Consider the following 25,622-nt stretch of genomic DNA (forward strand, 5'->3'; position numbering starts at 1 on the left):
CACCTGATTGCTAAAATTCAAACAACATCATTCAGGAACTCACAAGCCTCCCCCACCACAACAGGATCCTTGAAGAACAGGAAGTAACCTATCTATCTCACTTTGCCAACCCACCTTTGATCAACAGACTTGCTGACAGGTTACTTGGTGCTTTCATCCAATACCAACTTGACGACGAGGTTCGAACACACTTTAAGTCCAGGGCAATTAGAGTCATGTAGGCTGGATCATTAATGCTTATGGGTGGCAGATTGGAGATGATAGGCCACCGTCAGTCTCGTGAGACTGTGGATTTGTGCCTTGGAAGGTTTTTCCCAGTGTGCAAGCCTGGGCAGGGTTGTATGGGAGACAGGCAGTTGCCCAAGCTGCAGGCCTTCCCCTCTCCACACCACCGATGTTGTCCAAGGGAAGGGCACTAGGACCCATGCAGCTTGGCACCGGTGATGTCGCAGAGCAATGTGTTGTTAAGTGCCTTGCTCAAGGACACAAACATGCTGCCTCAGTTGAGGCTCGAACCAGTGACCTTCACTTTACTAGTTCAGTGCCTTTATCCACTAGGCCACGCACCAAGAGTGGAGATACGTCTCTCCAAAATGAAGTTTAACATACTCCTTCCCTCCGCTAGCTTTCAGGTCATCCTTGGGCAAGGTGTAGCACCTGCTTAGCCCCTCTAATCAGGGTCATGGGAAGCCATTGGAGCAGGTGGAGGATGGTCGTATGAGCAGCTGATATGTTTCACAATTCTTGGTTATGTGACCACTGACAAACTCTGAAGTGTGTTAATAATGGCTGGTGTCACCCATCTTGTAAAGGCACAGCCCCAATGAAGGCAAGGTCAAACCACTTCTGTAGAAAAAATTGCAAAGAACAATTACGGTCATGGCAAGACCATGTCATACTATACAGCACATAGCGAATGAATCTTAATGCTCAGCCTAAAGTGGTGGTTCCCAAACTTTCTGCCCAAAACCTCCCTTCTGTAAATGACTGATGACATTGTAAGCTCCCATTTTAAGACATTGGGATTGTCCTGAGGGGCACAGTTGGCCCTGTTTTGGAGGCAGCTTTAATTTTGCTAAGAATATTCTTACTATTTTTTACGAACTTTCTAAATTGTACCAGTATTATATAAGCCTCCCCTTCTGGGCCCAACACATTGATGCAATCACGATGAAGGCACACGAGCAGCTATACTTCATTAAGAGTTGGAGAAGATTTGGTACGTCACCAAAGACTTGAGCTGCACCTTGGAGAACATCCAAAAAGGTTGCGTCACAGTCTGGTGTGGAGGATCCGATGCACCTGATCGAAATACGCTGCAGAAGGTTGTAGACTCAGCCAGTTCCATCACTGGCACCACCCTCCCAGCCATCCAGGACATTGTCCAAAGGTGGTTTTTCAAGAAGGCTGCATATATCATTAAGGAGCCTCACCATCTGGGCTATCTTATCACCACCATCAAGGAGGGTACAGGAGCCTTAATATCCACACTCAATATTTAGGAACAGCTTCTTCCATCAGATTTCTGAAAGGATCATGAAAGAGGACCTCACTCTTCCTCTCTGGCATGATTCATTAATTTTTCATTGTGGCTTATAGTATTTTTTAATACGTCTTGCACTGTATTGCTACCACAAAGCAACAGCTTCGTGACTTGTGTCACTGATTCTAAACTGGATTCTGATCCTATACACATTACAAGTCCTGTCTGATGCGAGTCACATCTAGGGTAACACTGGTTTAAAAGGACCAGTAACAATGAAAGCTAGTCAGCTGAAATCTATGTTCGGATTTACTGATGCTTGTGAAGTGCAGTACTATCAGGCATCGTTTTCCTCAGGGAGTGAGGAAAGGAATTCGAGTAGACAGGAAAATGCAACGTTGACCGTTTTTGTCAACGTTTAAAATGTTAATAATACGAGCTGCAGTTTTCTGCAGATGAGCGTTGAAAAGATCAGAGCTGTTATCTTTGGTCCTTGTCAGAAGTTTAATTTCAAGTTTAGTTGTCATTCAATCATACACGACTACCCATGAGTACAACCAAATGAAACAGTGTTACTCCAGGAACAAGGTGCAAACAGTCATTCAGAGCCCAATACACATATAGCACATATAAGATAACAAGCACATGTAAGATATCAGTATAGTCACACAGCAAAGACTGTATATTGTCCAGGATGCCGAGTGAACACTGGGGGGCAGCACTGACTCCAGCTTGGGTGCTGCACCACACTGTCCCAGATTCCAGCGGAGTGCACTAAATCCAATGTCTCCGTCCTGGGTGGCTGCAAACAGGCAATGCCACAACTTGAGGCCTTGTCCTCACTACGACTGAGGCCAAGCAGCAATACCTCCACTCCCCCACCCACCATCTACCCCTGCGAACTGCCAATGAATCAGTGAATCGGATTTGCAGCATTCCACACGAACAATGTCCAACAGGGTCTCGTCGCCACAAGAAATGCAACTCCAACGATTATACGCTGCTAGACTGCACCAAGAAACAACAAAACCACCAGCTTGTGCTGCAAAAAAAGACACATTAAAAACATTTTCAAAGGGATCTATCTGAGTTCAAGGGTTAAATGAAATAGTAAATAGATAGCAGTAGCACAAGAGACTGCCAATGCTAGAAACTGCAGCAACAATAATCTGCCAGAGGAACTCAGCGTGTCAAGCAGCGACTGTAGGGGAGAAGGAATTGTCGCAATCTCAGATCAGGAAAAGATGCTGATTGGCGTATGGATGAAAGTAAAACACAGGATTATGGATTGTGTAGGAGGAAAGGGTTAGACTGGTCATGGTTTGTATATACTTGGTAGCCATTTTGTTAGGTACCTCCAGTAAGACCATAAAGACATAACCATAAGACATAGGAGCAGAATTAGGCCATTCAGCCCATCAGGTCTGCTCCGCCATTCCATCTTGGTTGATTTACTATCCTTCTGAACCCATCCTCGTGCCTTCTTCCCGTAACCTTTGACGCCCTAACTAATCAACAACCTGCCAACTTTCAATATACTCCAGGACTTGGTCTCCACAGCCACCTGTAGCAATGAATTCCACAGATTCACCACCCTCTAGCTAAAGAAACTCCTCCTAATATCTGTTCTAAATGCACGTCCATCTATTCTGATGCTGTGCCTTGGGTCCTGGAGTCCCCCACTATTGGGAACATCCACTATTTCTAGGCCTTTCAATATTCAAATAAATACCTAATACTTGAACCTAATAAAATACCCACTGAGTGTATGCTCTTATGATCTTCTGCTGCTGTAGCCCATCCACTTGAACCTTGAAGCAGTCTGGCCATTCTCCTCTGACCTCTCTCACTAACAAGGTGTTTTCACCCACACCCACTGGATGTTTTTTTTTGTTTTTCACACCATTCTCTGTAAACTCTAGAGACTGTTGTGCGTGAAAATCCCAGGAGATCAGCAGTTTCTGAGATACTCAAACCACCCTGTCTGGCACCAACAATCATTCCACGGTCAAAGTCACATTTGTTCCCCATTCTGATGTCTAGTCTGAACAACAGCTGAACCTCTTGACCATGCCTGCATGCTTTTATGCATTGTGCATGATGTGCATTATTGTGCATTTTATACATTATGCATTATGCATTTTATACTCTCAATAAATTAGAGAGAGTGCAGAGACGATTTACTAGGATGTTACCTGGGTTTCAGCACTTAAGTTACAGAGAAAGGTTGAACAAGTTAGGTCTCTATTCATTGGAGTGTAGAAGGTTGAGGGGGGATTTGATCGAGGTATTTAAAATTTTGAGAGGGATAGATAGAGTTAACGTGAATAGGCTGTTTCCATTGAGAGTAGGGGAGATTCAAACGAGAGGACATGATTTGAGAGTTAGGGGGCAGAAGTTTAAGGGAAACACGAGGGGGTATTTCTTTACTCAGAGAGTGATAGCTGTGTGGAATGAGCTTCCTGTAGAAGTAGTAGAGGCCAGTTCAGTTGTGTCATTTAAGGTAAAATTGGATAGGTATATGGACAGGAAAGGAATGGAGGGTTATGGGCTGAGTGCGGGTAGGTGGGACTAGGTGAGATTAAGAGTTCGGCACGGACTAGGAGGGCCGAGATGGCCTGTTTCTGTGCTGTGATTGCTATATGTTATATGTTATTGAGTTGCTGTCACACGATTGGCTGATTAGATATTTTCATTAACAAGCAGGTGTAAGGGTGTACATATTAAAGTAAGTGGTTAGTGTAGGTCAGCAAAATATGATGGGCTGAAGGTCCTGTACTGTGCTATGTTTTGGTTTCTATGAGTCAGCTTCTTGGTATTGGACCAAAGTAGAGTTCACAGAGTTGGCAGGGAGAGAGCGCCAGAGCCATTGGCGAGGAGCAGGTCAGGACCTGCAGAATCTGAGGGGCTGCAGCAACTTCAAGGCCAAGGCCTCCACCAAGGACTCAGCCTAATCAAAGACTGAACAAACGTTTGGAGGAAACTGATAGGCAAGAGTGTGCGTGAAGTAGCAGGGAGAGGAGCGGTGGGAGGCCGGGGTGGATGAAGGGGCTGGGGGCTGTGGGCTGAGTCAGAGGTGATGTTGGGGAGTTGGGGGAAGAGTGGAGAGGTCACTACTGTGGAGAAGAGGGATCGACCCGAAGAGTGGAACCTCGGCATAGGGTAACGGTTATTGGGGCCCCAGTTCAGGCTGCCCAAGTACATCTGGTGACAGTTGCCCTTGCAGCAGACAGAATAAGACCAATGAAAGCAGGAACGATATGGAAACCTCACCAACCTATAGCTTGGGGATTTCCCGGCTGAATTTGTCCCGGAAACTGTGACTATTGTACTTCACTCCATTGCCAATCTGTTTCTGAGATGCGGATCTGAAATAAGCTTCATGTACTCCATCTATTTTCTGAGCTGTAAGCTTAGGAAGGAGCCGGTTTTAAGGGGCAAAGCTGACATATGGGTTAGGTTTAGTAAGCTGTGAGCGCGTTACATTGGTACCTGAGGCATGGCAGCAATTGTGAGCTGCTCCTGCAATATCCCCCATGCAAATGCAGCATTTCACTGTACTTTGATGTACACGCGGCAAGTAAAGCAAATCATTATAGTTTAAGGTCTTTCCTGTGCCAATATTGCACAGCTGGTTAGGTGTCAATATCATCCCCAAGCCTTTCCCATTCCAGTCCCTTCATTCCCCCGTTCCTTCAACACTGAACTACACCTTCACACATGTAACACTGTAGGTTCAATTCGCTCCGCTGTCTGTCAGGAGTTTGAACGTTCTCCCTGTTTCTGCGTGGGTTTCCAGCTTTCTCCCATATCCCGGTTGATAGTCACACGGGTGTAAGTGAATGAAGTGGGCTCGTTGGACCGAAAGGGTCTGTACCCTGCTGTATTTCTAAATAAATAAAATAATAGGTAACCATCAAGACACATTGTTTATGTTCAACTCTGAGTGTAGACTCCAGACTCCACGGTAACCCACTCTGGCCTGTCGGCGTCCCAGTCAGAACGGTGTTTGGGAACTTTAAGTGAACATATCAACTGCAGTGCTGTCTGCAGCAATATGCTCCCTGACACACTGACAGGTCAAATTGACAGGTCAAATTCCTGATCACTGGCATACACAGACCCATTGAATCCTGCTCTGTGCTGTGATTACAGAACAGTCAAAACATCTGTAAAAAATACAAGAGCATTCCATGTTTGTACATGTGTGTGTGAATGTGTGTGTGCATGTGTGTCTGTGAGTGTGTTTGTTTGTGTGTTTGTACATGTGTGTGTGTATGCGTCTCTGTGTGAGTGTGGGTGTGTGTGTGTGAATGTGTGTGTGCATGTGTGTCTGTGCGAGTGTGGGTGTGTGTGTGTGTGAATGTGTGTGTGCATGCGTGTCTGTGTGTGTGTGTTTGTGCATGTGTGTCTGTATGAGTGTGTGTGTGTGTGTGTCTGTATGGATGTGCATGTCTTTTGCACAGTCCTGCATTTATCGACGTGAAGCGGAGAGTGATTTTGTATATCAGGTGGGAGCAAATGAGGTTGGGATCGGTGAGGGTGGAGTGCCACGGGAGGGGTGTGGCACGGGTGGCAGAGAAAGAGTGCCAGGAGCAGGTGATAGTGTGAGTGTAGACACACCCAGCCCTAAAACACCACTTGATTCCAAACAAATGGTTTATTGATCTCTACAGAATGTCTCTCTGGCTTTTCCCACACCCTGCCCTCTCCTTTCCCCTTTTCCCAACCATGATTCCCCTCTCTCTTCCACTTTCCCACTCTCAGTCCACAGTAGACACCCAGGTCAGAATCAGGTTTATCATCACTCACATGTCAGGAAATTTTTTTTTTGTGGCAGCAGTACAGTGCAATACATGAAGTTACTACAGTACTGAGCAAAAGTCTTAGGCACCCTAGCTGTATATACTGTACGTGCCTAAGACTTTGGAACAGCACTGTACATTTTTTAACATTTTTGAGTTTAAGGAGAGAGCTACTGTGTGTCCCCACCCACCTTCCATACATTGTGTACTTCTACATGTACTTACATAGTGCAACTGGGTTTTCAAGATTCAAGTTCAGTTATCGAAACATCAAAACATCTGCCAGACTGACATCCCAGATGTCCCAGGTGCATCTCACTGGTCTTAAATGCAAGGAGACCTGGCCGCTATTTCCCCCACATCCCTATCTCTATCTCTAAACTGTAACCCGACACACAACTCCCCTCTCTGTTCCAAATATGATCCTATGAACCAGAAAAAGACAACTAAACTTGAGCCGTGACCGAACCATCTATCTAGAACATGTAGGTGTGTATTCATGTTTATGTATGTAATGTGCAGGTAGAACTATTTAGATACATTTGTTAAAATCTCAGCGTGCCTGCCTGCATGTATGTAATCTTACACGTGTATACATGTGTTGATACGGCAAGGAAACAGGTCCTTCAGTCCAGCTTATTATTGCCTTCCAAGGTGGCCGTCTAAGCTATTCCCACTTGCCTGGGTTCAGCCTGTATTCCCCTCTAGACCTTTCCTGATTATGTCGCTCATAACCAAAATGCTGGAGGAACTAAGCAAGCCAGGCAGCAGCTATGTGAAAGAGTGAACAGTTGAGGTTTCAGGCCGAGACCCTTCATCGGGTCTGTGCAAAAGCTTTCTCCAAATGCTTTCTAAGTGTTGCTACTGTACCTGGCTCAGCCGCATTCTCTGCCAGCTCATTTCACTGAAGCACCACCCTCTGCAAATACAAACCTAAATTTCCACCATCCCACTGTGGCTGTGAAAGTCACTCCCTGCCGTGTACAGATCGAGCAGGTGTATCTCCCGGAACTTTACAGGGACTCAATGCCTCTGTGCTCATAATAGACAAAGGAGGGCTAATTCTATTATATCTAAGTGCTCACCTTTCTATTAGGCCTGGTAATTGAGTAACACTGTGCACTACGGAGCTGCAGTAAACAAGGCCGCAGCCTATAACCGAACAGCAAATTGTTTCTGACATTCGCAGCTGGTCTCGCTTCTCATTTCGTTTGCCATCCTTCCTCAACCTAATTACATGATTTAATGGAAAATACGGTCCAGTTCTGCCTCTTTGACCTCCCCTCCCTGCTCCAATCTTACCACTGCTAAGCCTCAGAATCCACTTGATGCCACGTGAGTAATTGCCCCCTTGTAATTTAGAAGCAATGAAATATTATAATTATCTCCCCTCAGCCCCGCCCCTGTCGCTGGCACTGCTCTTCGTAATGCGGCTTGGGCAGCTGCTGAAGCCACAGGAAGATCAAAGGACTGAGGTAACATGCCCAGCTGGGGGTGGCAGCGCCCAGGGCGAGTCATTAGCAGCCTGTCGCACTCACTCAGCCAAGGGTATGGATGCTGTCGGCTCGGATACATGTCACAAGATGAGAAGGCTTCACTCGCCGTCTCCACCGAGCTCGGAGCTTTCTTGAGAGCCTCTTTCGCCTCGGTCAGAAGCTGTTTCTCTCCCTATGCGACACTTGCAGGACTGTGGGTTATCCAAGGGACGGAGCTGTGGGAGAATAGTGCTATCTGTGGGACAGTGCAGAGGGCTCTGTGTTATCTATGGGAGAGAGCGGAGGGAACACTGACCGACAGCAATGTGGGAGATCTGCACCATTTGTAGGGCAGTACTGAGGGAGCACTGGGTTATTTCTGGGACAGTGTAGAGGGAACACTGGAATATTTGAGGGACAGTGCAGAGTTAACAGTACTATTTCTGGGACAGTGCAGAGTGAATACTAGACTATCTGAGGGACAGTGCAGAAGGAACATTTGGGCAATCTGTGGGAGAGTGCAGAGAGAAAACTTTATAGTCATAGAGAAGTATAGCATGGAAGCAGGACCTTTGGCCCATCTAGTCCATGCTGAAACCATTTAAACTGCCTACTCCCATCAACCTGCACCGGGACCATAGTCCTCCATACCCCTACCATCCATGAACGTATCCAAACTTCTATTAAACGTTGAAACTGAGCTCACATGCACCACTTGCGCTGGTAGCTCGATCCACACTGATATTCCGGATTTATCTCTATGCTCAAAAAAAGACGCGAACACAAATAATACAAGATCAATTACGTTTGCTCAGTTTTGCAACATGAATCTTTTGCTGCACGGTGATGGGGTCTCAATAAATTCATTGCAAAATAATCACTGTGATAATAATCTGCTTGATTGCAAAGACATTATAATTAATAATAAATGCACTGGTATGAATGAATATTCTAATTAGTTATGCAGTATAATTATGTTTTTACTAATGAAATTAATTAGAGGAATGTCATGAGATTATTGGGTCAGGGGGTCAAAGTGAATGCAGAGAATATTAGTACAGGTCAAGGGATTTACGTCAAATTGAAAGACTCCCTCTCCAACTATTTAACATGTGTTGAGTTCTGCTTATGGAGGGGTGTGTTTGTGTTTGAGAGCAGAGGACTCTCCACTCCGGGAAGGAATGATTTTCACTTTCATGCCATTTGAGAGGACATAGCACGAATTCACCTCAGGGAGAAGTACAAAGTTATGAGGAGATGTTGACAGCACCAAGCTTATAGTTTTTAATAGAAGCTGTAAATGCTCAAACTACTCAGCAGGTTAGTCCAGCTCTGTGGGAAGAGGAACAGAATGAATGGTCTCAGGCAGAACTGATCACATCAGATCACGTTTGTTATTATCACTGACTCTGATGAAGTAAAATCTGTTGCTTTGTGGCAGCAGTACAGTGCAAGATCATAAAACTGCAATAAATTACAAAGATAGATAAATAATGAAAATAAAGGAAAACTCAGGGAGCATTCATGGGTTCATGAACTGTTCAAAAATCTGAAGCCAAAGGAAAAGAAGCTGCTTCTCAGTCTTCTGAGTGTGAATCTTCAGCTCCTGCACCTCCTCCCTGATGGTGGTAATGAGAAGGAGGCATGTCCCAGATGGTGAGGGTCTTTGCTGATGTATCTGGCCTTCTTTGGCACACTACCTCTTTAAGATCTCCTCGATGGGAGGGAGTGTTGTGCCTATGATGGGGCTGGCTGAACCTCGATGGGAGGGATTGTTGTGCCTATGATGGGGCTGGCTGAACCTCGATGGGAGGGAGCGTTGTGCCTATGATGGGGCTGGCTGAACCTCGATGGGAGGGATTGTTGTGCCTATGATGGGGCTGGCTGAACCTCGATGGGAGGGAGCGTTGTGCCTATGATGGGGCTGGCTGAACCTCGATGGGAGGGAGCGTTGTGCCTATGATGGGGCTGGCTGAACCTCGATGGGAGGGAGCGTTGTGCCTATGATGGGGCTGGCTGAACCTCGATGGGAGGAAGCGTTGTGCCTATGATGGGGCTGGCTGAACCTATAACCTTCCGTAGCCTCTTGCAACCCTTTGCAACTGGAAATGAGAGAGAAGAAGCTCGTTAAACTGCAAGGACGACGTGGGCATGGGAATGGAAAGTTTATAGTGAATCTCTAGATGTCTGTGTGCTCCTGGTGCACACAAGGTGAGAGGCACCTGACTGATGGAGTGTTTTGAGAACGATGCCAATAGGGATATACCTTTGATTTGAAATGAAAGCAAGCATTGTGGCAAGTTCAGGAGAGGGACTTTGGCAAGCAAAGTATCCTGCGAGCTTTAGTGACATTAATCCAACATGTTTGCTTTTTAAAATACTTTCATGAAACATGCCAGCAAGTGTCCATTCCTGAGAAAAGGCAGGAAGATCAAAGGGTTTGTCTGGCACTAAAAGAGGATACCAAGAGGCAGGACTGGACTTTGGACTGCTGGAAAATGATGCTGGAGAGGTAGTAATGGGGACAAAGAAATAGTGGATTCCAGTTAATTGGCTCAATAGAACATAGAACATAGAGTAGTACAGTACATTACAAGCCCTTCAGCCCACAATGTTGTGCCGACCCTCAAACCCTGCCTGACATATAACCCCCACATTAAATTCCTCCATATACCTGTCTAGTAGTCTCTTAAACTTCACTAGTGTGTCTGCCCCCAACACTGACTCAGGCAGTGCATTCCATGCACCAACCACCCTCTGAGTGAAAAACCTTCCTCTAATATCCCCCTTGAACTTCCCTCCCCTTACCTTAAAGCCATGTCCTCTTGCACTGAGCAGTGGTGCCCTGGGGAAGAGGCACAGGCTGTCCACTCTATCTACTCCTCTTAATATCTTGTACACCTCTATCATGTCTCCTCTCATCCTCCTTCTTTCCAAAGAGTAAGAGTAAAGCCCTAGCTCCCTTAATCTCTGATCATAATCCATACTCTCTAAAACAGGCAGCATCCTGGTAAATCTCCTCTGTACCCTTTCCAATGCTTCCACATCCTTCCTATAGTGAGGATATTAACTATATTAATTAACTATAATCCACTGTATTTTGTATCACTCTTCACTGTGGAAGACGCCACCTGCATTATGCCAGAAATTTGAGAGTCAGAGGGCAGAAGTGAGTATAGTTGCTATTACCAAGGAGAAGGTGCTTGAGAAGTTGAAAAGTCTGAAGGTAAATAAGTCACCTGGGATATATGAAGTGCACCCTAGCATTCTGAAAGAAGTAGCAGAAAAGGCTGTGGAGGCATTAGCAACGATCTTTCATGAATCACTAGGGTTAGGAATGGCTCTGGAGGTCTAGAATATCACAAATGTTACTCTACTCTTTAAGAAGGGAGGGAGGCAGAAGAAAGGATATTATAGGGCAGTTAGCCTGACTTCAGTGTTTGGGAAAATGTTGGAGTTCATTATTAAGGATGAGGTTTTCGGATACTTGGAGGCAAATGATAAAATAGGCCAAGATCATCATGGTTTCCTTGAGAGGAAATCCTGCCTGACAAATCTGTAGGAATTTTTTGAGGTTAATAAAAGGCAGGATAGACAAAGGAAAGTCAGTGGACATTGTTTACTTGGATTTTCAGAAGGCCTTTGACAAGGTGTCACACATGAGGCTGCTTAACAACATTGGAAGTTAGAAGAATGAGTGGGAATCTCATTGAAACATTATAACTGTTGAAAGCCCTAGGACAGAGTAGATATGGAAAGGATGTTCTATAGTGGGGGAGTCTAGCACAAGAGGGCACAGGATAGCGGGGCTTCCATTTAAAACAGATATAAAGATAAATTTCTTTAGCCAGAGGGTGGTGAATTAGTAGAACATGTTACCATAGGCAGCTGTGGAGAACAGGTTGTTGGGTGTATTTAAGGCAGAGATCAATCAGTTCACAATTGGACAGAACATCAAGGTTACGGGGAGAAGGCTGGGGAGTGGGGCTGAGGAGGGGAAAAATGGATCAGCCATGATTGAATGGTGGAGCAGACTCAATGAGCCAATGGCCTAATTCTGCTCCGATATCTGATGATCTTATGGTCTTAAGATTGGCTGACTGGTAGGAGGCCAAGAGTGGGAATAAAGGGGTCTTTTCTGTTTGGCTGCCAACGACTAGTGGTGTTCTGCAAGGGTCAGTATTGAGACCACTTCCTCAGCTCTACAAGATATTGGTTTAGACTATACTTGGTCACCATGATGATGCAGAAAAGGTTCACAAGGACGTTGCTGGAACTGGAGGGCTGGAGAGAAAATAGGTTGGGACTGTTTTCAAGAAGCGAAGAAGGCCGAGGGGTGACCTTACAGAGCTTTATAAAACCACAATGGGCATATATAATGCAGATGGTCACAGTCTATATCCCAGGGCTGGGGGGTATAAAGCTGGAGGGCATAAGTTTGAGGTGGGAGTGGGAAGATTTAAGGTGAACCTAAGGGGCAAGTGTTACACACAGGAGGTGGAACAAGTATTGAACGAGTTGCTGGAAGAAGTGGTTACAAAGTTTAAAAGGTACATGGAAAATGTTTAGCAGAACTTCGGTCAAACTCCGGGAAGTAGGACTAACTAACACTTTGGTCAGCATGGGTGCTTTGGCCCAACGAGCCTGTTTCTGTGCTGTATAACACTACGACTACATTCTATAGCATTATCATGGGCAGATTTATAGATAGAGAGATACCTTATTGATCCCAAAGTAAATTACAGTGTCACAGTAGCATTACAAGTGCACAGACATAAATATAGAAGAGAAGCAGAAGGAATAAAAAAAACGTTACCACAAACAGTCTAACGGGAGGGGGGTCATCATTTCCTCGGCTATAGGTTGACTCATTGTAGAGCCTGATGGCTGAGGGTAAGAGTGACTTCGTTTAGCGCTCTTTGGATCAGCGCATTTATCTTAGTCTGTTACTAAAAGTGATCCTCTGTTCAACCAAGATGGGATGCAGAGCGTGAGACACATAGTGCAGAATTGCCAGGATTTTCCATAGGGTCCTTTGTTCTACCACAGTCTCCAGTGTGACCGGTTTGACTCCTTTCCAATCAGTTTATTGAGCCTGTTGGCATCTCCCGTGCTGATGCCATTACCCCAGCATGCCACCGCATAGAAGATTGTACTGGTGACAACAGACTGGTAGATCATGTGAAGGAGAGGCCTGCATACTCCAAAGGACCTCAGTCTTCTCAGAAAGTAGAGGCTACTCTGGACCTTCTTGTACACAGCCTCTGTGTTAGTAATTCACTCATATCTGTCATCCAGGTGCACCCCCAGGTACTTGTAGATCCTCACTACATCCATGTCCTCACCATCAATACTAACAGGGAGCAGTGCAGGCTTCATCTTCCTAAAGCCCAGCACCATCTCCTTTGTTTCTATTGAGCTGCAGATTCAACCTTCACCTTTTGACAAGGCTCTCCACTGGGGTCTGTATTCATCCTCCTATCCTCCCTTTATACACCAAACAATTGCTGAGTCATCAGAAATGTTTTGCAGATACATGTCTTAGCATTGTATCTAAAGTCCGAGGTATACAGGATAAACAGTAAGGGAGCCAATACCACCCCCGTGGGGCCCCAGTGCTGCTTACAGCCACATCTGACACACAGCTGTGAAGCTGCACCAACTGTGGTCTGCCAGTCAGGTAGTCCATTATCCACGATACATTGGAAGTTCCAATCTGCATTCAAAGGAGATTTCCCCCCCGCAATGAGGGCTGTCTGGTATTGAAGGCACTTGAGAAATCAAAAATCATGATGGTCACAGTGCTGCCCTGCTTATCTAAATGAGGGTAGCCTCAGATCTGCAGTTAGACGACGGCATCGTCAATTCCAGTGTGCTCCTGGTAGGCAAACTGCAGGGGATCAAGGGCTGATCTGCAACTACCCATTCAATTTTGGGGCTGACTATAGACTCAATCCAGTAGGAAATGAAAATTGGTGGTGTATGTTGAGTATTTCAGATTGAGGAACTTTCATTATCATTCAGTTAATGATGATTATTTCAGTCAACCTGAAACTCTGAAACATCCCTTCTGTTTCACCCTCCATTGATGCTGCCTGACCTGATATGCATTTCCAGCATTTGCTGTTTTTATTCCAGATTTCCAGCATCTATAAAATTTCATGTTTTTTTTAATATTTTGCAGTTAATAGTATCCAAGGTATATATAATACAGTTGAGGCCTGGTACTTCAAAACAGCATTCCACTCAAGAATTTTGTTTGAACATCTATTTTAGATCATGCTGACAAATATGGAACAATAGTTTTAGCTGCAGAGTGTCAACATCCCACACTGACATGTCTGTGGAGTGCTGATCAACTATTGCCTCAAAGATTAATGGACAGAAGGAACTGTAAATGACAGGCCATTTAGGGGATTTGGTGTGAGTACTACCTCAGAGGTAATATAGGAAAAGCTACACTCAGTGGCCACAACAGAACAGAACACAACAGCGACACGTTGTGTTACTTGAGTTTCTGCCACCTTCCTGTCAGCTTGGACCAGTCCGGCCATTCTCCTCTGACCTCGTTCATTACCAGTGTGTTTTCACCCACAGCACTGCCACTCACTGGATGCTTCTTTCGTTTTTCACACCATTCTCTGTAAACTCTAGAGACAGTTCTGTGTGAAACTGGAGATCGGTGGTCTCTGAGATTCTCAAAGCACCCAGTCCAGCACCAACATTCACTACACAGTCTAGGTCATTTAGTTCACATTTCTTCCCCATTCGGATGTTTGGTCTCAACAACAACTGAACTTCTTGACCATGTCTGTAAGCTTTTATCCATTGAGTTGCTGCCACATGATTGGCTGATTAGATATTTGCATTAATGAGCAGGTGTACAAACGCACTTAATAAAGTGGCCACTGAAGAACAGATAGTGGAGTTTTCAGTGTTTCTCTCAGATGTAGTCAAAGTCTTTAGATCTTTGGGAGTTCAAAAGGTGTCATTGCCAGTCCCTACAATCTCCATTGTATCCTGGTAAATATTTCATCCAGTTCAGTACCATTGATATTTGCCACAAAACTTTCCCTGTTTAAGACTCCAGATGAGAAATTTTGTGAAGTGAAACTTTTCCCAGATCAACATTGCAAAAAAAAGAGAAATTTGCACTTCCAACAGTAAATTCATAAAGATAATGATTAGATAAAGACAAAGATTAGCTTTATTTCAAAGTACATATACGTTATACAATCTTGAGATTCATCTCCTAACAGGCAGCCACGAAACATGGAAACCCAAAATAACCCCTGTAAAAAAAGACCATCGAACACATAATGTGCAGAGAGAAAGAAAGCACAATGTGCAGACAATGACCATGAGTAAATTGCATTCTGAACTGACGTACGCAAAGAGAGTCCCATAGTTCAGCAGAGTTGAGCGCAGAGCCGAGTCGTGGAGCAGTGATATGAACCAGCCCATACCATTTCAATTTGGCCGAGCACTGAAATTGGCGTCGGTGCATTGGGTACAATCACCTCAATGCGCTCTGAGGCCAGGACCCCACTGCCTTGATACGGCCTGTAACAACCTTTCCAATGCAGCCCTGCACTCAAGTCTCTGTCCAAACACTGAGTTCTGTTGTATCGGTACCCTCTGATGCCCCGACCTCGCAGCCTCCATTTGACCTTTGGCACGGCGATTAAAACAGTTAAACCTCAAGTCTTCCTTGTTCTCGACAGTGGGCCCACCACCTCACCTTGCCTCCGTTCTGCCACGTCGAATGACCTTCAAGTCCAACGGGAAGTTACAGACTATTACTCGCAATAATCGTTTTCCAGAATAAGGGTGGTTAGCAAAGTATTTAGCTGATTTTCCTGTTTTGCTAGCCACTAGCTAGAAGTCGCTGAGGTTCACCAGCACCATCTTAAAGCTATATCACATGCACATATAGCGAGAGACGTCGTTTGCGTTCGATCAGATCAGTGGGAATTGTGCAAGTGTCACCACGCTTACAGCACCAAACAAGCATGCCCATAACCCATTAACCCTAAGCTATATGTCTTTGGGATGTGTGAGGAAGCCTATGCGTTCATGGGGAGAGCGTGCAGTACAAACTCCTGATAGACGGTGGCGAGATTCGAACCCCAGTTCTCAGGGTTTTGCTCTAATAGTGTTATGCTAACTGCTACGCTACGGTGCCTAGCTACCATACTTCAAGATGTCTGAAAGCATTTTATGACCAAGGGTGTTTCGGTGAAGTTCAGTCGTTTTCAGAGGATGGGAGAGGGTGCAGTCATTTGAGCCTCAGCCAGCTCCCTGGAACGGCAACGTGACATTGATAAAGCAGTCGGCCTGAGGCCACTTGCCTGCTTTTTGGTGAAATCGTGCTTGGAATATTTTGTATCCTTTTAAAGGGCTTTGCCTTAATGTTCAGGCCCATCATCTCAAACAGCCGAATGTCAGACTAAGTAAGCACACCTGCTGTAGTATAGACAGATAAACATCTCCCCATTTTAGCAGGACTGGGGATAAATCCCTTTTTTGGAAGAACCAAGCCCTTTCTTGATGTTGTGGCATCTTTCTCGGTTCCCATGGCAGCCTGCCTGCTTGGCTCAAGTCAAGATGAGCCTGATGAAGGGTCTCAGTCCGAAATGTCTCCTGTTTACTTCCCTCCCCGGATGCTGCCTGATCGGCTGAGTTCCTCCAGCATTTTGCGTGGCTGTCTCCAGTCAGGTCAAGGCTTCTGTCATGTGCACAAGTGCAGTAAAATACAGGTACAAAGTAGAAATTGCTTGTAACAATATCACAGGCATGTGGATTCAGACAATGCAAGACATAAATTATGCAAGACAGACCATTAGACATAGAACAAAATTAGGCTATTTGGCCCATAATGTCTGCGCTGCCAATCCCTTTCTCCTGCTTTCACCCTGTAATGATGCCCTTGGTAATTAAAAAGTTATATTCTTTAAATATATCCATAGCCATATGCAGCAATGAATTCCACAGATTCACTGCTCTCTGGCTAAAGAAATTCCTCCTCCTCTCTGTCCTAACAGGACATCCTTCAATTCAGAGGTTGTGCCCTCTGGTCCTAGACTCCCCCACTCTCCATGTCATCTCTATCTAGGCCTTACAATATTTGATAAGTTTCAATGAGATCCCACCTTCATTATTCTAAACTCCAGTGAGTACAGGCAGGCCTAGAGCCATCAAACACTACTCATACATTAATGCTCTCATTCCAGGGATCACTCTTGCAAACTTCTTCTGGACCATCTTCAGTGCCAGACCAACTTTTCTTAGAAATGGGGCACAAGAACTGCTCACAATACTCCAGAGGAGTCCTGAAGAAGGATCTCAGACTGAAGTGTAAACTGTTTATTCATTTCCACGGATGGTCCCCGACCTGTTCAGTTCCTCCAGCATTTTTGTGGGTTGCTTTGGATTTCCAGTATCTGCATAATTTCTCATGTTCATAATACTCCAACTGTGACCTGACCAATGGCTTATAGATTCTCAGCATTACATCCGTGTTTTCATATTCTAGCCATTAATGCAAACATTGCACCTGATCTGTGATGTAAATCCTTACATTTGCCTTTCCTTCATATCTCTTCAGTTAACAAACATTTATACATCATAAACTTAAAAGCTATCAACTGCTCATCTATCACCAATTGTGGACAAGAGATCCAAATTTCTATCCCCCTTATAGTAGTAGGAATGTTTCTGACCTTCATCTTCATTCTACTTTTAGACCTTGCCTTCAGAAACTATACTTCAAAAGGTTCAAGGGTTCAAAGTTCAAAGTTCATTTATTGTCAAAGTATGTACACGTTATACACCTTGAGATTCATTTCCTAAAAGGCAGCCACAAAACCCAAAAGAACCCATAATAAGATGGCCAAACCTCCCAATGTGCAGAAAAAGAAGAGGAAAAAAAACAAACCATGCAAACAATAACCACAAGCAAGTAGTGTTATAAACCAAAGTGCACAAAGAGAGTCCGGGACCCATAGTTTAGCACAGAGCTGAGTAAACCTCGCGGAGCCTTGCACGCTGAGCCGCACTGTCCCTCACCTCAAGTCCGGACATCCTGACCTTCTCAAACTGGCTCAAACCGTCGTCCAAACATCAGGTTCAATTGCCTTGATAAGCTCTGGAGCCTGGACCTGTCACCTCGATCTGGCTTATAAACTACCTTTCTGATTTAGCCCAGCACTTAAATCGTCGGTGGAGGGAAAACATTCCCACTGTTTCTCCCTCCGCTGATGCTGCCTGACCTGTTGTGCATTTCCAGCATTTGCTATTTTTATTTCAGATTTCCAGCATCTTTGGCATTATATACTTTTCTAAATATTTTGCAGTGAATAGTATGCATCTTGATGTCTGGTACTTAGGAACAGCATTTCACTTGAAAGTCTTGTATGTGCTTCTCCTAAATTAGATCTAAAGGTGACTATATTGACAATTATGGAGCAACTGGCATGTCTATGGAATTCTGATCACCTGTCACCTCATTCTGCAATGAGAGCAATTAGCAGATAGCATTGCTCTGCCCACCATCGCTATTTCTTTGACTGCTGTGAAAACTTTAATAAAGCATAGAGACCAAGTGTTGGAAAATCATGTTACAGTTCCACAAACTGCTGTACAGTTCTGGTCACAGTTCTGGAAGGATGGGATTAAGCAAGAGCAGGTGCAGAAGAGATTCACAAAAACGTCACCAGGATTGGAGAGCTAGAGCCGTAAGGAAACTCAGGAGAATAGATAGGGACATTTTTACCTGGAACAAAGGAGGTTGATGGGTGGCCTTACAAAAGTTTATAAAATCACTGTAATGAAAGAGCTACGGTCGGTGGTGAACCCAAATGCAGAGTAAGGTTTAGAATTAACTCAGAATCAGACTCAAAATAAACAAGACGACACAAACAAAATCCAAAGGTGGAATTTCAAACAGTACTACTAGAAAATGAACTTTTATGATTGAGCACAGAGTGCTCAGCATGAGGCCTTTAAGTACACACTGGCCATGAAGGACTGTTGCAGCTAATAATTGGCAGTCTAAATCTCAAAGCGACATCAGCAGCTGACGAAACTCCAGGGAACTGGAGTGCCAGGATTTGGATGCCTGTCGCTGTTCAGTCAGGATCATGACAATCGCGAGTGTCGTAGGTGTCTGAAAATTGGAAGGCCCATGTGTAAGGTGAGAATGGAAAGATTTAAAGTGTGCCTGACATAGATAGTGGTAGTAATATGGAATAAGCTGGTAGAGGCAGAAGCAACTACAATATTTAAAAGGCATTTGAACAGGCACATTAATATGAAAGATTTAGAGGGATTTGGCTCAAATGTAGGCAAATGGGACTAGCTCAGGTAGGCACCATGGTTGGCATGGACCAGGATAGGCAGAGGGGTCTGATTCTGTGCCATATAGCTCTATGATTCTATGCCTCTATGACAAGAGAGGAACTGGCTGTTTGTGACTCTCAAATCATCGTTTAACTGAGGACACTGAAAGTTGCTGTGTTAGTTGACACTGTGGTTAAGAAGGCACACGGTGCATTGGCCTTTATCAATCGTGGATTGAGTTTAGGAGCCGAGAGGTAATGTTGCAGCTACATAGGACCCTGGTCAGACCCCACTTGAAGTAGTGTGCTCAGTTCTGCTCACCTCACTACAGGAAGGATACGGAAACCATAGGAAGGGTGCAGAGGAGATTTACAAGGATGTTGCCTGGATTGGGGAGCATGCCTTATGAGAATAGGTTGAGTGAACTCGGCCTTTTCTCCTTGGAGCGAAGGAGGATGAGAGGTGACCTGATAGAGGTGTATCAGATGATGAGAGGCATTGATCATGTGGATAGTCAGAGGCTTTTCCCCAGGGCTGAAATGGTTAGCATGAGAGGGCACAGTTTTAAGGTGCTTGGAAGTAGGTACAGAGGAAATGTCAGGGGTAAGTTTTTTACACAGACAGTGGTGAGTGCGTGGAATGGGCTGCCGGCAACGGTGGTGGAGGTGGATATGATAGGGTCTTTTAAGAGACTCCTGGATAGGTGCATGGAGCTTAGAAAAATGGAAGGCTATGGGTAAACCTAGGTAATTTCTAAGGTAAGGACATGTTTGGTACAGCTTTGTGGGCTGAAGGGCCTGTATTGTGCTGTAGGTTTTCTATGTTTCTATGTCTTAATCACTGAATCCCTAGTTTGCCTAATTCTTTATAATTTAACACTTGGATTCTAGTAGAAACTTAACTTGTTATCATGTGCTGAACATGTGATTTTGTGATAACTGGGGAAGGACACAAGAAAGAAGGAACAAGAGTAACTAGGCCACTTCACTCCTCAACACTGCTGTATCATTCAATATGATTGTGGCTGATCTGCTTCAGGCCTCATCTCCTCTGAGTCAGTTCCCTGATCCTTCAGAAAACCATTTACTTCCTCCTCAAGTGCACCCTACCCACCCCTACAATGATCTGACCTCCAAATCCCTTCAGAGTCGAAAATTCCAGAGACTCACCTCTGATGCAAAAAAAAACATTTTGGACTCTCTCAGAAAGTCAGTTTTGACATGATATCAACCCAGCAAGCACTGAAAGTCGGAATCCGAGGATCAGCCTGCAGGTAGTATTTTGGTAGATCTGTGCTGCCTTCCCTCCAAGGCCAATAAATACTAACGGATTTGGATTCAGATTGGACTATTGTCCAACAAAATTCCTTGCATCATTGGAAGTTCACAGCTAACATATGAAACCTGGAGCTGAACAATAAATGTCCCAGATCTACAATAAGTTTTTTTTTTCTGACCGGAATGTATGTGATACAGTATTCCCATTTGCAGCTGACAAATAAGCAACACGAATTCACTTTTTCACTCACTTCCTATTGTATGTATCTTCTTAACCCTGGAAGGGAAGGATCAATTCATGGAATTCCGCATCACCTTTATCTTGCAGGTCCCCTGTCATGGCTGGAGGCCTTTTTGCCGTGGATCAGCGGTGGTTTTGGGAATTGGGTGGCTATGACCCAGGACTGGAAATCTGGGGAGGGGAGCAGTATGAGATATCGTTCAAGGTGAGTTCATGTGGACATTTCTACTCCAGGCTTTGATCTTGGTGGGGTGCTTTAGTTTGGCTAAATTTTACAGCTGTTGTTGTTTGGGAAAGTGTGACATTTTCTGTGGGAAGTTGCTGCTTCTACCTGCCATATGTGGTTATCCTGAACTGTCCAGAGGGGGTGGGGGGGGGGTGAAACAAGCCTTACAGAGCCACACCACCCAGAGTCCTTCTAAAGTTTTACACTACTGGCAGAAGAGCATAAATGAAAAAAACTACAACACAACATATCTTTTAACAGAACTTGTTACATAAAAAAGATTATATGAGGTAAAAGTATTCCAACACCACCCGTGGTATGACCACTGTACCCTGAATTTTAACCTTACCCTGTCACTATCGCTGTCAGTACCATCATGGAGGAAGTACAGGAGCCTGAAGGCTCACACACAATGCTTTTGAAACAGCTTCTTCCCCTCCGCCATCAGATTCTGAACACTTGAACACTACTTTGTTACTCTTCCTTTGCAGTATTTATATACTTTTGTGTATCTGTCACAAAACAACAAATTTCACAGCATACGTCAAATCAAACCTGATTTCAGTTCTGAGATCTTCCTCCCTAACGCACTAGCTCTAAATGTATCTCACTGCAATGATCAGTTGAAGGAATGTCTTCCTCGCGTTCAGCTCTGTTTACAGCTATTACCAAAGTTTCACCTGACCTTCTTTCAATATGCAAAATTCACACCTCTCTACTTCGATAAATGAACTCCCTCTCCCAATACTCCTCAACACTTTCCATTGATTGTACCATTGCCATCCCATTTGGCACTGCAGCTCCATGAAACTGTTTGATGTAATCGACTGTGTATTAGGCACGTACATTGTATATAGCTCGGGTGCCGGTACCAAAGACATGGCGTGGCATTTGTCAACATGGAGCAGAGTGTGAGTTTGTAACTCTGGTGGGAGCAAAGGAAGTTAGGAATGGTGAGGGTGGAGTGCCACGGGACGGTTGTGGGACAGGTGGCCCAGAAGGAGTACCAGGGGCAGGGGGTGATGCAGGTGCAGACACACCCAGCCCTGAGACACCGGGCAAGGGTAATTTAATTCCAAACAATTGGTTTATTAATCATTACAGATTGTCTCTCTGGTGCTTCCTTCCCATCTCCGTTCCCCTTTCCCCAACCATGATTCCCCTGTCCCTGACCCCATTCCCACCCTCGATCCACAAAAGAGACCCATATCAGAATCAGGTTTATCATCACTCACATATGTTATGAAATGTGTTTTATTGCAACAGCAGTGGCAGCAGTATAATACATAATATTAATACAGTATTGTGCAAAAGTCTTAGGCATCCTTGCTATCTCTATATGAATCTCTATATTCACGGTGTATGAATACCGTGAATGTTTGCACGGTATTGACCTTTCGTGGAACAAGAGTGCTCCGATGGGGGATGGTCTGAGCTCAAAAGCATTATGAAATGTTGGTCCATGGCTTTTACTCCGGCTTGATGTCTACCACTTCCAAAGATTCATGGGAAACAACCTGGACGATGATTTCAATGGGCTGAACATCATCTGTAGGAGGAAAGGAATTCGTCCACCGTAAGACATAGGAGAAAGAATCAGGTTTTTTGGCTCATCAAGTTCATTCCGTCATTTCATCGCAGCTGATTTACTTTCTCTCTCAAACCCATTTTCCTGCCTTCTGCCATAACCTTTGATGCCTTGACTAATAAAGAACCTTGCTGGAATGCCCCAAACTATTATTAATGTTCTTTGCTTTAATATTTCTACATAAAATTAAAACGCTCTTATTTCTTGGATTCAAATGTACGATCCGAGTTTGCAGCTTATCTCGAAGCCAGTGAGACATTAGGGATTTGGTTAAATAATGCAGGCTGTAGTGAGGGAAGGGAGTAACAGTATCTATCTCCATGTACAAGGCATCAGGAGCACAATTCATCAAGGAAGTCAGGGGAAAGGAAACAAAGTCAATGTCTCGTGTCAAAGGAAGTCAAGGTCTCATGTTACAGGAAAGGTTCTGGCATCGGTAGCAGAGTGACTGATGGGCAGGAGGCAGCAAATGGGAATAAAGGCCTTTTCTAATCGGCTGCTGATGACTAGTGGTGTTCCTCAGGGGTCACTATTGGGACCACTACTTCTCACATTGTGTGTGAGTGGTTTTGAAACTGGAATTGATGGCTTTGTGGTAAAGTTTGCAGATGATACATAGATAGGTGGAGGGGTAGATAGTGCCAAGGAAGCAAAGCAATTGCAGCAGGACCTAGACAAATTGGAAGATTGGTCAAAAGGTGGCAGATGGAATATAGTGCTGGGAAATGTATGATAATGCACTTTAGTAAAAAGAATAATAGTGCGGAGTATTACCTAAATGGGGAGAAGGTTCAAATATCGGAGGGTAACCTTAGGTAATTTCTAAAGTAAGTACATGTTTGACACTGCATTTGGACTGAAGAGCCTGTAGGTTTTCTATGTTTCTATGTCAAGTGCAGAGGGACCTAGGAGTCCTTGTGCAAGACTCCCAGAAGGTTAATTCACAGGTTGAGTCTGTGGTCAAGAGGGCAAAAGGAATGTTGGCATTTATTTAGAAACATAGAAAGGGGAATAGAATATAACAGCAAGGAGATTATGCTGAGCCTTTAAAAGACGCTAGTCAGGCCACACTTGGAGTATTGCTAACAGTTTTGGGCTCCATATCTCAGAAAGGATGTGTTGACTTGGAGAGAGTCCAGAGGAGGTTCATGATGATGATTCCAGGAATGAAGGGGTTAACATATGAGGAGCGTTTGGCAGCTTTCAGTCTGTACTCACTGGAGTCCAGAAGAATGATGAGGACCTCATTGAAACCTACTGAGTGTGGAAAGGTCTGGATAGGATGAATTGAATTGAATTTATTACTTACATCCTCCATATACATGAAGAGTAAAAATCTTTACATTACTTCTCCATCTAAATGTGCAATGTGCAACTTATACTAACTTATAATAAATATTATGTACAACAGGATAGTTAATATAACAAAAATACAGTTGTGTCAGTGTGAATTAATCAGTCTGATGGCCTGGTGGAAGAAGCTGTCCTGGAGCCTGTTGGTCCTGGTTTTATGCTGTGGTACCGTTTCCCAGATGGTAGCAGACGGAACAGTTTGTGGTTGAGGTGACTCAGCTCCCAATGATCCTTTTTACACACCTGTCTTCGTAAATGTCCTGAGTAGTGGGAAGTTCACAACTACAGATGTGCTGGGCTGTCTGCACCACTCTCTGCAGGGTCCTGCGATTGAGGGAAGTACAGTTCCCATACCAGGCAGTGATGCAGCCAGTCAGGATGCTCTCAATTGTGCCCCTGGAGAAAGTCTTTAGGATTTGGGGGCCCATACCAAACTTCCTCAACCGTCTGAGGTGAAAGAGGCGCTGTTGTGCCTTTTTCACCACACAGCTGGTGTGTACAGACCACGTGAGGTCCTCAGTGATGTTTAGGCTGAGGAACTCAAAGCTGTTCACCCTCCCAACCCCAAATCCGCTGATATCAATAGGGGTTAGCCTGTCTCCATTCCTCCTGTAATCCACAACCAGCTCCTTTGATTTTGCGACATTGAGGGAGGGATTATTTTCCTGACACCATTGTGTCAGGGTGATGACTTCTTCTCTGTAGGCTGCCCCATTATTATTTGAGATTAGGCCAATCAGTGTAGTGTCATCAGAAAATTTAATTAGCAGATTGGAGCTGTGGGTGGTGACACAGCCATAGGTATACAGAGAGTAAAGGAGGGAACTTAGTACACAGCCCTGAGGAGTGCCTGTGTTGGGGGTCAGAGGGGCAGAGGTGAGGGAGCCCACTCTTACTACCTGCCAGTGATGTTTTCTATGGTGGGGGTATCCAGAACTAGAGGACACAGCCTCAAAATTGAGGGGTGACCTTTTTGAACAGAGGTAAGGAGGATTTTTTTTTAGTCAGAAAGTAGTAAGTCTGTGGAATGCTCTGCCACAGACTGCAGTGAAGGTCAAGTCCATGCATGGGACTTTGAGTGGGAGGGTGGGTGGATGGGGGAGTAAGAAGCTGAGAGGGATAGGTGTAAGAGATAAAGGACTGACATTAACTTGGTCTCACCTATTACCCATCTTCCTCCTCAGCTAGTCTAACTCATCTTGGACCTGGTGGTGTTGGAGTTCAGGCTTCTGCACCTCCCGGCCTGGATGGTAAGGATGTTGCCTTCTTGGGTAATAACAGTGGGGCACAATGCTAGGGTGATTGGAGAAAAGTATGGGGAAGAGGGGGAATGTTAGAGATAGGTTTTTTTTACACAGAAAGTGGTGAGTGACTAGAACGCCCTGCCAGGAATAGTGGTAGAGATCGATACATGAGGAACGTTTAACCCCCGATTTAACCCTAGCCTACTCAAGGACCAGTTAACCTGCGGACCAACTCTTGAATTGTGGGAGAAAACCGGAACCCAGAGGAAACCCATGGGTTCACAGGGAAAACGTACAAACTCCTTACAGACGGTCGCGGGAATTCAACCCAGGTCACCGGTACCGCAAAGCATTGTGCTAACCACGACGCTAAGCCTTGTTCTGATTTTTAAAAAGAAGTTTCAGACTTGCCCCACAACTTCCTGCCAGAAGCACACGCTCAACACTTTGGTGCGAAGAACTCAAAGCCCGGTTCATTCCAAAACACAAAAGGTGTGCAGTCAAGCAGACATTTATTGCATCTAGCAAAAGCCCACCGCCATCGTTCCCCTACTCTGCTGCAATCTGTCACTTTCTGCTCCGTAGCTGAA

General features: G+C 44.7%; 1 protein-coding gene across 1 annotated transcript in view; it reads left to right on the forward strand.

Moving 5' to 3' along the window:
• galntl6 (polypeptide N-acetylgalactosaminyltransferase like 6) overlaps positions 1-25,622 on the forward strand; it is a 784,854-nt gene that overhangs the window by 637,462 nt on the left and 121,770 nt on the right. The window contains exon 7 of the mRNA XM_059974280.1: positions 20,709-20,826. Within this exon, the coding sequence (XP_059830263.1) occupies positions 20,709-20,826 (118 nt within the window). The remainder of the gene's footprint in view (positions 1-20,708; positions 20,827-25,622) is intronic.

The sequence above is a fragment of the Hypanus sabinus genome, chromosome 7 (genome assembly GCF_030144855.1).
Source record: "Hypanus sabinus isolate sHypSab1 chromosome 7, sHypSab1.hap1, whole genome shotgun sequence".
Taxonomy (NCBI): Eukaryota; Metazoa; Chordata; class Chondrichthyes; order Myliobatiformes; family Dasyatidae; genus Hypanus; species Hypanus sabinus.